This window comes from Lemur catta, chromosome 6 (genome assembly GCF_020740605.2).
Source record: "Lemur catta isolate mLemCat1 chromosome 6, mLemCat1.pri, whole genome shotgun sequence".
NCBI classification, from domain to species: Eukaryota; Metazoa; Chordata; class Mammalia; order Primates; family Lemuridae; genus Lemur; species Lemur catta.
Genome location: NC_059133.1, coordinates 23,350,044 through 23,366,070, shown reverse-complemented (window position 1 = coordinate 23,366,070; position 16,027 = coordinate 23,350,044). Strand labels below are relative to the sequence as shown.

At 38.2% G+C, this 16,027-nt stretch overlaps 2 protein-coding genes across 4 annotated transcripts in view; one reads left to right on the top strand and one right to left on the bottom strand.

Moving 5' to 3' along the window:
• SNRPF (small nuclear ribonucleoprotein polypeptide F) overlaps nt 1-16,027 on the top strand; it is a 234,926-nt gene that overhangs the window by 145,216 nt on the left and 73,683 nt on the right. The window contains exons 3-4 of the mRNA XM_045553201.1: nt 1,765-1,880; nt 5,383-5,450. Of these exons, the coding sequence (XP_045409157.1) occupies nt 1,777-1,880; nt 5,383-5,450 (172 nt within the window). The 5' untranslated portion in view covers nt 1,765-1,776. The remainder of the gene's footprint in view (nt 1-1,764; nt 1,881-5,382; nt 5,451-16,027) is intronic.
• NTN4 (netrin 4) overlaps nt 1-16,027 on the bottom strand; it is a 103,347-nt gene that overhangs the window by 61,312 nt on the left and 26,008 nt on the right. For all 3 annotated transcript variants that reach the window (XM_045553199.1, XM_045553198.1, XM_045553200.1), the window contains exon 3: nt 5,404-5,682. In XM_045553199.1, coding sequence (XP_045409155.1) covers nt 5,404-5,682 — 279 coding nt within the window. The remainder of the gene's footprint in view (nt 1-5,403; nt 5,683-16,027) is intronic.

Sequence of the window (16,027 nt, the reverse complement as noted above, 5' to 3'; positions counted from 1 at the left end):
GTAGAGTACAGTAGTAAGAAACCTGAGTGTGAGTAATTATAACTGTGACTTCAAGCAAGTAATCTCTCTGTACCTCAGTTTCCTTTATTGCAGAGTAGAAATAAATACATATACCTTTCAGGGTTATAGTAAAGATTGAGGGAAATAACACATGGGAAAGGGTTTTATAAAATATTAAATGGCTAAGCTTTGGGGGTGAGAATTGTCCTCCCTTCCCTCCTTACCCAGTTAGAGTCCATGGTCCAGCACGATGGCAAGGCCCTGCAGCCACCCTCCTCTGCGCCCACCTCCCATCCTTTCTCCCCTCTCTTCTCTCTGTCCTTGGCGTACTGTCAACCCTGGTTGGAGCCAAGTCTTTCGTACAACAATAAAAAGAGAATGGGATTTGGTGTCTGATAGGTGAAGTTAAAGTGTGGCTGCTCTACCCTTCATTAGCTTCTGGGAAGTCAGTTAACATTTCCAAGCCTCAGTTCCTCAACTATGAAAAACAAATGATGATGATACATCATACAGTTGTTTTGGAGATTAAATTCAATAACATTTGTAGCATGACAGCACAAAACATGGTACACAGTTAATATTCAATAAGTGGGAACTGTTGTTATTAGTATTTATAAACCATGATAGTTATTTTTTTCTATGCTAAGATCTAAAACTAATTTACAGATGTACATTTCCAACCTTGAAGGCATGCTTCACTACATAAAAATATTTTGAAATCCTGATTTAATAGTCTCATTTAATATCTTTGTTATTTTAAAACCTCCTGTTCTTTTTCTTAATACCTTGAAGATTCAAGAAATTTCTAATTATGCTTTTGGCTTATTCACAGAACAGTAAAGAAATTTTAAAAAGAAGATGAAAACTATGATTCTAAGTCATTCCTAATTTATAAAACATGACATACGAGAGGTATAAACATCAATACATGAATGACTGTATTCATATTCTGCTGGGAAAAACTTTTGTAATGAGACTATACGAATGATTCTAAAACCTGCCTTATATAGCTCAGAAATGTTTTCCTCAAACCCCACTATATGGTTCCATAGGTCTCAGTGTTTACATTTGTATTTAGAATACTTCAGTCAAAATATTGATACTCTTTTAGAGTAAGTTTCTAATTACAAAAGAAACATCTAACTTAACAAGTGTAACTCAAGGCATTTAAATAATTCTCCACAGTATTCTAAGGCTTTCATGTTATCCAATGGATGATATTTTAATAAAACAAGGAAATGTTTCATGCTCCTTCTTAATACCATCCATCATCCAACAGCTGTAAAATCACCAGCTGCTACAAAAAAAAAAAAGAGAACTAAATCAGTCCTCTACAGATGCACAGAGAAAAAAATTTAAGATCTCTTCACATAATTTCTGGGATCCGGGCAGGCTGGAATCAAAGTACAGTTTTGCTTGCCACAAAACCCCTAGCCTTGTAAACATGTCAAATGGCACGTAAGCTATGATTTATTCTTGTCATTATTGGGGAAGAACTGTATGAGGGAGAAAAGTATAATAGAAGTGGCAAGATACGACAATATAATAACAATAGCAATGTAAGCAGTCTACCATACCCTAGGCACTGGCCATCATACCTTTTAATCCTTACAATAACTACAGAAGGTAGACACTATTCTCATTTCATTAGGAAACTGAGGGTCAGTGAGACTGAGTAACTTAGTAAATGCTGTAGTGAGTCAAATTCAGGTATGTTTGACTCCAATGCTAGGGTCTTAATCATTGCACTGTTCTGCCTTTCAGCAAAATGGACAGATGAGGAAAAATTGGACTGATAGAATAAATGGAAGGAATGTGGGAAGAAGGGGAACATGGAGAAGATGGTGCTACTTTCAAAGACACAGGAGGAATGTTTTAAGGTAAATGAAGCTGCCAATTTGTATCCCTTTTCCTACTCTTTTCTCCCAAAGAAAGGAAATGAACCTAAAATCTTATATAGCTTAAGAAACAGACTAAGTATTGTTTCCATCAACTTTCCTAGTTTGCTATCATTCAGTCACCAAAAATTGAAGCCCACAAAATCAGATTCATTAATTCATCACTCATCCTAGCAACAATATTAGCCACACATGAATTGGTATAGTCTATAAAGCAATGGTTCTCACATGTTAGCAGGCCTCAGAATCACCTGGAGGGCTTCCTAAACTTAGATCCCTGGGCACCACTTCCAGAGTTTCTGATTCAGTAGATCTGCGGTGGGGCCTGAGAATTTGCATTTATCACAAGTTACCAGGTAATGCTAAGGCTGCTGGTTCAGGGACCACACTTTGAGAGCCACTACTCTAAAGAAAAAAACTGTGCTAAAGCAAATTAGATTAGTATGTGCATACCTGACCTGCAAAAGAATAGCATTTCTTAAGAGGTCACCTTCCATTCTGGAGGTACAAATTGTGAATGTAGTTATTTGCAGCTGTATACATAAAATGAATGGTGTCTAGAGACACAAATGTGGGCAGGCAATTGTCCTTATGGCTATGTTCTTAATGAGGAAAAAGACTACGCTTTCAATGTGCAATTTGCTCACTGAAGCAATCACAGCAGCAAGAACATCACATTCAAAAGAGGCAACCATTTCCAAATTTAATAACAACTCTTTACAATCCAGAAAAAATAAAATGCACCTAAGCTTAGGGGTGGAAAAAATCTGAAACCAGAATCATTTACATTTCCAACCACAGCCTCCATTGGTCCTGGTCCGATTGCTTATGTTTTCTTCCTCCTTCTCTTCTTTTTTTTTAAAAGAGTAGAGACAGCAAGGATTTTCATGGAACTGGATCCCTGGAAGTCAATGTAGTCTTGGCTATGCAGGCTGTTTTTTACCCCTTCCCTGGCCCTCACTCCCGGTCTGGCTTAGCCTGGCCCGGTTCAGGCATACGCTTAGTTACAGCAGTAAAGGCTGCTGCCACTGCGGCAGACACTGAAATCAGTATGAGAACAGGGTAGAAGAACGTCAGAAAACTAGTATTATTTTAAAAGGAAATTGCTTCCAATTTCAAAGCAGCCCAAGATTAGTAAGGAAATGAGGTTTCCATCCCATAGTGTCTTCTAGGATGGAGACTTCTCATTCTAACATCCTTTTGTAATGGAAAAACACTTAGTATATAATCCCCTTTACTTGGTTATCGAGAACCTCTTTACAGGCTGATAATTTTCTTGCTGGCAGAATATTGGATGAATAGTTGTATTTTAAGGCTTCTGCAAATGTCTCTGTTTAACTTTGAGTAATTATCCCTTGTTGAATTTTACAGAATGAAGAGAAACTTCTAGTACTTTTCCTTTCAGCCCTAGAAAGTGTTGTTAACTCTTTGAAAGTTTATATTCAGAGAACTTACTTAAAAAAATAAACAATTGCTTTTAAATGCATATTCATAAATGTTTTATAAGGCTCTTGAGAACTCCTACAATTTAGTGTGGTTCATCAGAGCCAATCAGGTTGTCTCATGGGTCCTTCACTCCACAAATATTTTTTGAGGGCCCACTCGGTGCCATGTTTGGGGGGCCTCAGGGCTTGTGTCTGTCGTTTTGCTCAGGACTCTACTCTGAAGTGGTCCTGCAGGGCTTGGATTATAAGAGACAGCTGAGGAGACAAAAGGCCTGTATGCTTTCCTTTCACTAATTCACTAAACATAAACATAACGGCAGAAATTTATGAGCCCTCTACCTCACATAAACTTTCTTGTTTACAGTCTAGTAGGATGACATGTGACATGTCTTTAGAATATCTGGGTTATTCTCTATTTTTTTTTTTTTTTTTTTTTTTGAGACAGGATCTTACTCTGTTGTCTGAGATAAAGTACAGTAGGGTAATCATACCTCACTGCAACCTCACACTCCTGGGCTCAAGTGATCCTCCTGCCTCAGCCTCCCAGGTAGCTGGGACTACAGGTGCAAGCCACTGAGCCTGGCTAAGTTTTCTATTTTTAGTAGAAACAGGGTCTCGCTCTTGCTTAGGCTGGTTTTGAACCCCTGACCGCAAGCGATCCTCCCACCTTGGCCTCCTAGAGTGCTAGGATTACAGGTGTCAGCCACTGTGCCCAGCCAAGGGTTATTCTCTATTTGAATCATACCTGAACCCAATTCATTGGAATACACCAAATTATCCCACCCTTTATTTGAAACAATACTGTATTATTTCAAAGATCCTTCAGTGTCTGGAAACTAGTAGGTATTTGTTAAATGAATGTTTCATTTTCTTCAACGTTGGGAGCCCCAGATTCATTTCTAGAAGTAATAGCAAATACTGTTTTAATTTTTTTTTTTTTACTCTCTGGCTACTGTCCTAGTCATTGTAGTCACCCCGGTGCTGCCCTGGCAACTCAGCCCAGCCAGCACACACTGGCCTGCCAGCTAACTGGTATGTGGCCCCAGTGGTCCTATCCTGTATAAGACTGGGAGAAAGAAGAAAGAATGTGAAAGTTTTCCCTTTAAGTAATGCAGTAAGGATACTCTGAGGCCTTTTAAATTTAATTTAGTTACTTTCCCTTGCTTTGCTCAGAAGTATCAGAGCAAGATATAAAATTAAGGAATTGGCATGCTCTCCTCTTTCCTTCTCCTTGCCTAATTCCCATCCACAGCTCTGGGTGTGTTACAACAAGGTACTTGCTGTCTGAGCCACTCTGTACCTTTCTTTTATGGAAGATGGTGAGGTGAGGACAAACAATGGCACTAATTTTCATCATTGTCCTATTCCTATGTTTCTGTCATTCAGTCAAATACCTACTGAACACCTACTCTGGCTCAGGTAAGGCACCTGGTCCTGAGGATATAAAGATCATAGGGTCCCTGTCCTTAGGGAGTTCACAGTCTCCAGGTGGATGCAGACAAGTGAAATCAGAAGAAAGCACAAGAAGCTGTGTGAACCCGGAGCAAAGAGAGTTTAACTCTGCCATGGGGTAAAAAGGGGGTCAGGCCACTCTTCACAGAGGAGAATTATTATTCATTCCACCGCTGGACAGCAAAGATACCAGGCATTAAATTGAGGTTCTTATTTTTCCCACTTTAAAATCAACTCCACAATGGTCCCCATTTACTGTCAAAGCTGGTTTCTGTGTGATAATGCCACTAAAATGATTATGCCAACCTTTCACTGCTGCTCACCTTACACTTTATATCTGGAGGTCATGGTACTAAAAACTGGCATGGGTGTTTTCCAAGGTATTTGGTTATCATGCTTGACTATAATTCTAAAACTGATGATTAAGAAACAAGTAAATAGGCACTTTATAGGATGGGTATTGAGTTGGAGGAGTGGATGAACAGAGGAAGAAACAAGAAGCACTATGTTAGGCACAAGCCAAGTCTCAGGGAGCTTAAGCTACCTATGTACAAAGCTGAAGGTAACTTATGATTTATTTTTCTTAGGGGAGAATTTGTTTTACCTACCACGTGGAATGCTCCTGGGGCCTTGACAGGTCTGAAGCCATCAACAGGTATGCATTGATCAGCATGGCCGTTGCAGAAGCAGCTGCCCTTGACAATGAAATCATAGATTGCATAGTGTGTAAAATGTTGAGGCTTTTCGTTCAGGTCATTTCTCTGACAGGGACAAGACTGTCGTTTTAGCAGCTGCACACGGAGGTTGGTGATCTTCAGCTGTTCCTGAACTTTGGCACTGTAAGGGTTCTCTGTATTGTATGGTGGTGACAGAGCTTTGAAAATAACCTGTAAGGAAAAAGAAAATACCATAGGTTTATATGATTGTGTGCAAACCCTGAATTGTTTGCCCAATGTAGTTAGTCGCAGTTTGATTTGTACCTTTTGTCATCTGTTAGTGATAAGGTAACAAGAGGGTTTTAGACCTTGAGTGCGCCTGGGGAAGAGCTGCCCTGTTGTTCTAAGCAGCAGATGTTCTGCCTGTTTGCATATAGAAGAAGTACACATTGAGTAAGCAGCAGAGACCTCACTCTTAAGATGAAGGCAACCATGCAAAGATCTTGGGGTAAGGGGATTTCCAGGCAGAGGGAACAGAAAGTTTAAAGACCTTGAAGCAGAGTCAAGTTGGCATGTTCAAGAAGAATGACAGGGTGGCTGGAGACGCAAAAGGAAAGTGGCTGGAGAAGGGAGAGAACAGGTGTGAGACAGCTGTGAATAGAGCCCTTTAAAAGCCACAGCTGAGTTATTCTAACTGTAGTGAAAGCCACTAGGAGGTTGTAGGCAGAGAAGTGATATGATCTGATTTATATTTCCTAAAAAGATAACTTTGTGGATATAAAAATGTTGTTTTAGAAATTAGTTTTACACCAAAAGTATGAAGAGGCACGAATCAGCTGTGTAGGATCACATCTCCAGGACTACTGATACAGAACTGTCCTCAGTAGAGTATGACTGCGGGAGTGGGGAATAATTCAATGGACACTTGGCCTCTACAGCCTGTTTTCACCCAGCAGCCAGAGTACTTCTCTAGAAACACAAGCTGGGTCACATCCCTGCCTTGCTTAAACCCACCCCTCCCCAATGACCTCCCATATTCCTCAGAATAAAATGCAAAGTCCTTATAATGGCCCAATGGCCTGCTTGATTTTTGTTCTTAGTACTTACTACCACCTGACACATTATATTTGTAGTTGTTTACTAATTTACAGTCTTCCCTGTCTAGCATGTAAACTTCATGAGGGCCGTCACTGATGTGTCCCAGGACAGTGCCTGGCACATAGTAAGTATTCAGTAAATGTTTGGTAAATGAATTAATTATAACATTGTTTTTGTCACTTGTTAATAGGTGAGAATTCCAAATAACCTAGTTTCCTTACAGAGGGTCCTAAACAGATTCACATACTGAATTTCATATTATAGCACCAGAAGATGAGAGGCAAGAATTTGTCCTATGGGCCGGGCGCGGTGGCTCACGCCTGTAATCCTAGCACTCTGGGAGGCCGAGGCGGGCAGATCATTTGAGCTCAGGAGTTCGAGACCAGCCTGAGCAAGAGCGAGACCCCGTCTCTACTAAAAATAGAAAGAAATTATCTAGCCAACTAAAATATATTAGCCGGGCATGGTGGCGCATGCCTGTAGTCCCAGCTACTCGGGAGGCTGAGGCAGTAGGATCACTTAAGCCCAGGAGTTTGAGGTTGCTGTGAGCTAGGCGGATGCCACGGCACTCACTCTAGCCTGGGCAACAAAGCGAGACTCTGTCTCAAAAAGAAAAAAAACAAAGAATTTGTCCTATGAAAATAGTAATAAATAATTGAATAATTACCCAGTGTTTTGTGTTTCTAGCTATTTTTGAACTTTCAAAACTTAGAAAAAGTTGTATCTTAAACTCAAACCATATTCTGTCCCATGTATCCACATGTTAAGTGGCAGAAAGCAGCATAATAGGAAATAAAATTTTCCAACAAAAAATAAGTCACATATTGGAGAGTCAGTATAGAAGTAATATCTTTTTCTTTTAACAATGACATAAATCAGAGCATGATTTTATATTTTGAAACATTAAACAAAAAAACATTGAATCCATTATGGGCTTTATATGGGACTTATTTTCAGTATGACACCCCAAACACTGTACATCTGTTCGATATTCATGAGGAACTCTTGATCTAAATAGTACAAATGATGTGGCTACTCCTATTTTATCAACCACAGTAATGCAAGGACATGGAGAAGGATAATCCAGTGCTAACCAAATAAGTGCTCCACCAAAAAGTCTGTGGTGTACTTCTCTACGTTGTCTGCCCACCCATCCTTTTCCAGAGCATTGGTGGCAACTGTTTGCTTTCTCTGTTCCTGTCACATATTTACCCTTGACATTTACCCTCATCCCTCTCCCTCCCCATTCCATCCCCCCACAGTCACCAGTTGTTCAGCACATGCAAAGCTAGAAGAGGATCTGTCAAGGTCTTTAAGAACTTTGAGGCTCTTGTGCTTCCTGAGCCCAGACTGTGGAGGCTGAATGGCGTCTCTGTGCTTGGTGTGCATGACACCACAGTTGGCACGCGGATATCAGCAGGGAAGGGACATCATGACCCCTGAGGCTGTGTGCTGGAAAGGAGACAGCAGAGTGCCACAGACACAAAAGTGAACGGGAATTTAAACCATGAAATCTTTTTTCCAGAAAGGAGACGCCTTAATCTGATACCCTGGGAAATGGATCTACCCTGCATCAGGAAACAAAGAGCGCGCCAATCCAGATGCTTCACACTTCTGGCAGGTCGCCCTTTGGGTCCCACCCAGTTTTTCTTCAAACTTCCCCAGAAGAAGTCTGTATGGCACTACTGAAATGAAGGAAGAAAACAGTAGAAGCCCCCCATATGATATCAGCCTTTTATGGGTCTTGTCCCCATAAGGAACAGGAAGTATCTATGGGACCACCACTGACCCTCTGTGATTGCTTCTGAATATACACTCCCAACAAGATATAGTTAAAAAGCCAAGGATCAAGCTTTTTTGACCAAGCATACTTCAATCAAGCTTACTTCGATATTTCTGGCTTGTTAGTACTATTGGCCAGAACTTCATGATCTCCTTTTTTAAATTAAGAAATTTTATTATGTTTTAGTAGTTAATATTATGCTCATTACAGAAAAACCTGTAATGCAAAATGTTGAAGATATTAAGTACCTGCAATGTGATCCGCCCCAAAGACAACCAAGGATACTAACTCCATAGTATATTTCCATCTAAACTTCTATATGTATATGTACATATAAAATATAATGTGAACAGCTTTGTATATCTTATAAATATTCTTCCAAGTCAATAAATATACCTCTACATCAGTGGTTCTCAAAGTATGGCCTCCAGACCTATGGTATCCTGAGGAAACTTGTTAGAAATGCAAATTCTTGGACCCTATCCCAGTATCCCAGATCAACTAAATCAGAAACTCTGAGGGCTGGCCCAGCAATCAGTGTTTTAACAAGTCCTCCAGGTGATTCTGATGCAAATCAAGTTTTGGCTTCATAATTTTAAAACCTGTTTAGAACCCATTGTGTGGATATGGCACAATTTATTTAGCTAGGCTGCTATTGTTACGCAACTGGGTTGTTTCCAATTTTTCAGTAACCAACTATAATGAACAACCTTTTATTAATAGCTAAAAGTGCACATATATACTGTAGTCCCCTCTTATCCTCAGGGAATACCTTCGAAGACCCCCCCCAGTGGGTGCCTGAAACTGCAGATAGTACCAAACTCTATATATATGTTTTATCCTATATATACATAATTATGATAAAATTTAATTTACAAATTAGGCATAGTAAGAGATAAACAACAATAACTAATAACAAAATAGAACAATTATAGCAATATACTGTAATAAAATTTATGTAAATGTGGTCTCTCTTGCTCTCAAAATATTTATTGTACTATTTTTGGACTATGGTTGACTGTGAGTAACTGAAACCTGTTACAGATAAGGGAGGACCTACTGTAATAATTTCCTGAAGATACACTTCCAAATGTGAAATCAGTGGCTCAAAGGAAATGAATGAAAAATATCTGACCCTCTGAATGAATCCTGGCCCCTTTCCTACTTAATCTTTGGAATCTTCACATTTCCCTGGTCTTGCCTTTCTTCTCTAAACCTGGAATCCCTCAAACTTTGCCTGAGGAGCTGGATTCTTGGCTCAGGTTCTGCCATTTCTGATGCCCAAGTGTAACGAAAAAATCCTTAAAAAGTCCTGAATTGGTTAAAACCACCTATATTGTCTTTCTTTTCTAGAATAGCCACCAAAACCCTGCAATAATAATACTGAAAATTAGTAAAAATAGCATTCTATACATCTTTCTTATGCTCTGAGATGAAATTTAAACAGTATCAACACATTGTGAACAGAATAAAGAATGAATGCTAGTCTACAATAGTCAAGGAATTCTTTCAGAATTGAACTCATACATTTTGCTCCCTACCTAAAATTTTATTGCCTGTGTTGAATCATAATAATTCAAGACACTTAGTAATCATATCAAAAAAAATCTTGTTAGCTGCTAGCTTGCGGAATATTCAGGTCCAAGTTGATCACCTGTCCTGTGGACTTCCTTGGAACTTATTCTTTCCTTGACAATACTCTTACATTAGTCCATGGTTGCTGCCTGTTTATTTGTCTGCATCTCACATTAGGCTCCGTGTGCAAAGGACAGGGATCTTGTTTGTCTGGTTAACAGCTGTGTCCCCAGCATGTCCCACAGTCCTTGGCACATTGTAGCATTTCATAATGACTGTTGAATGAATAAATGAATGAACTATTTCTCCAAATATCATTTTTAAGAGGAAAAGCCAAGCAAGGAATACGTGTTTAGAAGAATAAAGAAAACAAGAGTGCTTTGCACTCTTGATGGGAAATATGTAAACAGAAACATCTATCTATGTATAAATACTTATGTAAAAGTAGGTAGTACATTTCAAAGTGCTGTATGGATTTCTTCTCTTCAGTAGCACACAAGATATTTCATAATATTAAGAAAGAAGATCAAGCAGGCATGAGCAAACACCCAAAGAAATACAAATCTCTTTTCTATAGCTTCTAGTCCAGTTTTCTTATTTACTAAATATAGAAGCTTCTGGAACATAACTTCATTTTTTTAAATGTTTTTTTAAAATCCTAGACATCTTCATATTCTTAAAGAAGTAGTTTTTGGTTTCAGTGATTTTTTTCCATTGTTCTTCTGTTTTCTCTTTCACTGTTTCTGCTTTTATTTACTTTCTTCTGCTTACTTTGGGTTTAATTTGCTCTTCTTTTGCTAGTTTCATAAAGTGGGAACTTAGATCATTGATTTGAGATGTTTCTTTTTCCCTAAGTACTTTTTTTCTTGCATCCCCAAAATTTTGATATGCTATGTTTTCATTTTCATTCGGTTCAAAATACTTTCTAATTTTCCTTTTGATTTGCTGTTTGACCCAGAGGTTATACTAAAATGTGTTTAAATTTATAAAAATTTGGAAATTACTCAGATACCATCCTGTTATTGATTTCTAATTTAATTCCATTGTGGTCAGACAACATACTTTGTTTGCTATGAATCCTTTGACATTTACTGATACTTGTTTTATGGCCCAGTATATGGTCTATCTTAATAAATCCACCTTGTGCTCTTGAAAATGTTTTGAAATCTCTGCTATAATTATCAACTTATCTATTTCTCCTTGTAGCTTTTGCTTCATATATTTTGAAACCCTGTTATTGGGTGCATAAACATGTAGGATTATTATATCCTCTTGATGAATTGACTCCTTTATTGTTATGAAATATCCCACTTTATCCCTGGTAATATTGTTTGATCTGAAATCTACTTTGCTAATAGTAATATAGTCACTCAAGTTTTCTTTTGAAATTAGTACGGTATATTTTCTTCCATCCTTTTAGTTTCAACTTTGTTATGTCTTTTTTTTAAAATTGGGTTTCTTGTAGGCAGTATAGTTGATCTTTTTAAAAATTTTATCCAATCTAATAATCTATGCCTTTAAATAAAATGTTTACAGCTTTTACATTTAATGTGATTGTCGATATTTACCAGTTTACATATAGTATAAGGAACTAACAATAGTATACTCTAATTCCCCCCAACTTTTGCACTGTCATTGTCATATATTTGACTTCTATATATATTATAAACTCCACAGCACATTGTTAATACCTTTGCTTTAAAAAGTCAATGATCTTTAAAGAGATTTTTAAAATAAGAAAAATATTTTACATGTATTTACATATTTTCCCTTTTTGATGATCTTCATTCCTTTTTGTAGATCCAGATATCTGTCTGGTATCATTTTTATTTTGTCTGAAGGACTTCCTTTAACATTTCCTGAAATGCAGGTCTACTGGTGATGAATGCTTTCCTATAATGCAGGTCTACTGGTAATGAATGCTTTTCTTTCTTTTTTTTTTATGGTGTAATATTATTTAAAAGCTCTTTGGTTTAGTGAATGCTTTTCTATGCACAAAAAGTAGTTTATCTTTATTTTCGAAAGATTTTTGCTGGGTATGAAATTCTAAGTTGATGATTTTTTTTTGCCCAGCTTCCCCCAATGGTAACAAAACTTTTCGTTTTGTTTTGCAAAACTATAGTGTAATATCACAACCAGTATATTGACATTGATACAATCCACCCATCTTATTCTGATTTCCCAAGTTTTACCTGTACTCATTTGTGTCTGTGTGTGTGTGTGCATGTATCAAGTTCCATACTGTTTTACCACCTGTATAGGCTTATGTGTCCATCACACAGTCAAGACATTGAACAACACAAGAATCCCTCATTTGACGTCTCATAACCACACCTATGTTCCTTCCATGTCTCTCTACTTCTCCCAGTCCCTACCTCTGAGCAACCACTAATCTGTCCTACATTTTTAAAATTTTCTCATTTCAAGAATGTTACATAAATAGAATAATAGAGTATGCAACCTTTGGGGGCTGGCTTTTTTCACTCAGCAAAATTCCCCACAGATTCATCCAAGTTGTTGCACATATCAAAACAGGTAATTTTATGGCTGAGTAGTACTTCATGATATGTATGTACCATTAGTTTAGCTACACAATGGTTGAAGGACAGCTGGACTGATTCTAGTTTTTAGCTATTAAAAATAAAGCTGCTATAGGCCGAGCACGGTGGCTCACGCCTGTAATCCTAGCACTCTGGGAGGCCGAGGCGGGCAGATCATTTGAGCTCAGGAGTTCGAGACCAGCCTGAGCAAGAGCGAGACCCCATCTCTACTAAAAATAGAAAGAAATTATCTGGCCAACTAAAATATATATAGAAAAAATTAGCCGGGCATGGTGGCACATGCCTGGAGTCCCAGCTACTCGGGAGGCTGAGGCAGTAGGATCACTTAAGCCCAGGAGTTTGAGGTTGCTGTGAGCTAGGCTGACGCCACGGCACTCACTCTAGCCTGGGCAACAAAGTGAGACTCTGTCTCAAAAAAAAAAAAAAAACAAATAAAGCTGCTATAAATATTTTTGCACCAGTTTTTGTGTGAACATATTCTAAGTTGATGATTTTTTTTGTCTCTCAGTATTTTAAGGTTTCTGCCCCCACTGTCTTCTGCCTTGCATTGTTTCTGATAAAAAAGCCTTTGTCGTTCTTAGATTTGTTCCTCTGTACATAATGTGTTGCTTTTTCTCTGATTGCTTTTATTTTTTTTTTTTATTTTTTTGAGACAGAGTCTCTGTTGCCTGGGCTAGATAGAGTGCTGTGGCGTCAGCCTAGCTCACAGCAACCTCAAACTCCTGGGCTCAAGCAATCCTCCTGCCTCAGCCTCCTGCGTAGCTGGGACTACAGGCATGCGCCACCATGCCTGGCTAATTTTTTATACATATATATTTTTAGTTGTCCAGCTAATTTCTTCCTATTTTTTAGTAGAGATGGGGTCTCACTCTTGCTCAGGCTGGTCTCAAACTCCTGACCTCGAGCGATCCTCCTGCTTTGGCCTCCCAGAGAGCTAGGATTACAGGCGTGAGCCATTGCACCCAGCCAAATTTTCAATAATACTTACTGAATGAGTCAGTATAGAATCATTTTTATCATTTTCATTAGAATCAGTTTATCTTAATTTTCTAACATAAGAATAATAGTATAAATATAATAAAATTTTATTTTTATAATGTACATTTTATTCATAAGAATACTAGGTATGTATTACCTCATAATAAACTAGATCATTTTACAAAATATCTTAGTTGTATCCTAATCTTACACTCTCTCCAACATGACTAGCAAAATTTTACTTTATAGAAAAAATTGATTTAATATTAATCAATGTAAATTAACTAAATTCAATTAATCAATAAATTGAATGCCATATTTGAGTAATGTATTTTCAGTAAAAAATTACACTAACAGCAAGAATGACTACAAAAATACAGGGAGGAATCCCTGGAATTTTTGTCTAATATCATTAATATAAAAAGAGAAATCACCTCCATAGTAAAAATTAGGTCTATTTAAGAAAAATAGTCACATTCCTTCTCTACTCTATATAAGTCTGGTTAGAATAGCATCTATTGAGAAACATTTCCAATTGTATTATAAAGCCATTTGTTTTATGTGGTTGTTTACTAGTTGTTTACAAACAGTATCTGGTTAGTTCAGTTGAATCTTTGTTACTAGATACTGACAACTATTCTGATTATTGTTAGGTTGACAACACATCTAAAACCTAAATTACAAACTGACATATATTTGTCTCCATTTCTACCGTTTATCAAGCTCTTTAAAAACTTAAATCTCTCATGCCTTTTAGGTTCCTAAAATTCATGTTATTCACCCACTCTAGTTTTTGTATCGTCATCTCACTTGAACAAGAAGGTTATACTTCAGTTGACTTCTGAAGCCAGTTGCTGGCATCACTTAAGTCGAAGTCTTAGGTATCTGAGTTGAAAAACTCACAAGAGCATACATTCTGTGAGATGAGTACATGCACCCTAATATGCTGTGATACAGGCTTTTTGCTTTCCTAGACAGGTGGCCTTTCAGAAAGCACATGAAGTTTCAGGCTTTTACAGGGTTGCATGAGTGGGAGTTCTGGTTTTGTGGAAAGAGAAGGCTGGACAAGGAGAAGATAGCGTCATTGACAAGTGGGCGTCTGCGGTTGAGCAGCTGCTTGGTTTAATTTTAGAACATTTGTCCTTGACTGTGCCACTTTAAGTGAAGCACCTACTTGTCTTAGAGAAGTGTGTCTGTCTTTCAGGCAGCACCAAAATCCTTCTGCTTGTACTCTGGAGCATTAGGCACCCTGTTTCATCAGATAGCCCACCTTTTAAAGTAGGAGAGTCTTATCTTCTGAGATAGGACAATATAACCTAATAAAGCTCTCAATGGAGCAAGCTGAGGAATGCAGTGCACTCAAGTGACTTACTTGTACGATAATAACCTCGATTTGTAAGTACACAAAAGCCTCTTTGCATGTTTCAAGGGCATATTTACAGTTTTAAAGTGATGAAAAGGCAGCTTCTTAAATATCTTCAGGGGGAAGGGAAATGACAGAACTGCAAAGAGGAACAAGAAACAAGACAGAAGACCAAAATAAAAATAAAGACTGGCGCTAAAAATAAATTTCAAAAATTCTCCAATACATGTGGAATCCTAGCCTTTCCTGTGACCTCAGTACTTAAAGTCAAAGGATCTAAGTGTCAGAAGAGACCTCAGCAATCAATGGCCTTTCTGGAGGAAATTGAGGCTCAGAGTGCCTAAAGCATCTTGCCAAAGTCAACCAATAGGCTGGTGACAAAGTTAAGGCTAGAACCCAATTTCCCAACCTCCAAGGTAATGATTATTCCATCATGTCCCACTTTATACTTGTTTTGCAGCTAGCCAATTCTGAATTAAAGTTAGATTTCAAATATATGTATTTTCTGAAATAAGGTCTCGCTCTGTTGTGCAGGCTAGAGTGAGTGGCATCATCAAAGCTCACTGCAATCTCAAACTCCTGAGCTTAAGCAATCCTCTTGCCTCAGCGTCCTGAGCAGCTGAGACTACAGGTGCACGCCACCACGCCTGGCTAATTTTTGTATTTTTATAGAGAGTGGGTCTCACTATTTTGCTCAGGCTGGTCTCACACTCCTGGCCTCAAGCGATCCTCCCTCCTCGGCCTCCCTAAGTGCTAAGATTATAGGAATGAGCCACTGCGCCCGGCCTAAAGAAAATATTATGTATGATTTATCCCACTTCCACTTGTCAACCTAATAATGGATGTGACTAACTATCACTGATAAAAGTAATGATACCTGCTCTTGCCTGGCTCACAGGGATGCAGTGAATATTTTTTAAAAGGTATGAGATGTAGAAACACCTTGAAAAATCACTCCTCTTTATCAAATAAAATCGATTGGTGTGAAGCCTTTTACTGGGAACCTGCCTTGTTTTTGCCAGTCTCCCTTCTTGGGAGGGGCTGAGTCCTCTTTTTAAATTTGTTTAATTGCTTGTATTCCTCACTAGACTGAGAGCTAGACATGAGTGCAGGAGACCTTGTCTGCTTGGCCCCCAGTTTACAGCCAATGCTTGGTATATGTAAGAGGTAACACATATTCATTGAAAACTCATACTCACACTTAATAATGATTTACAT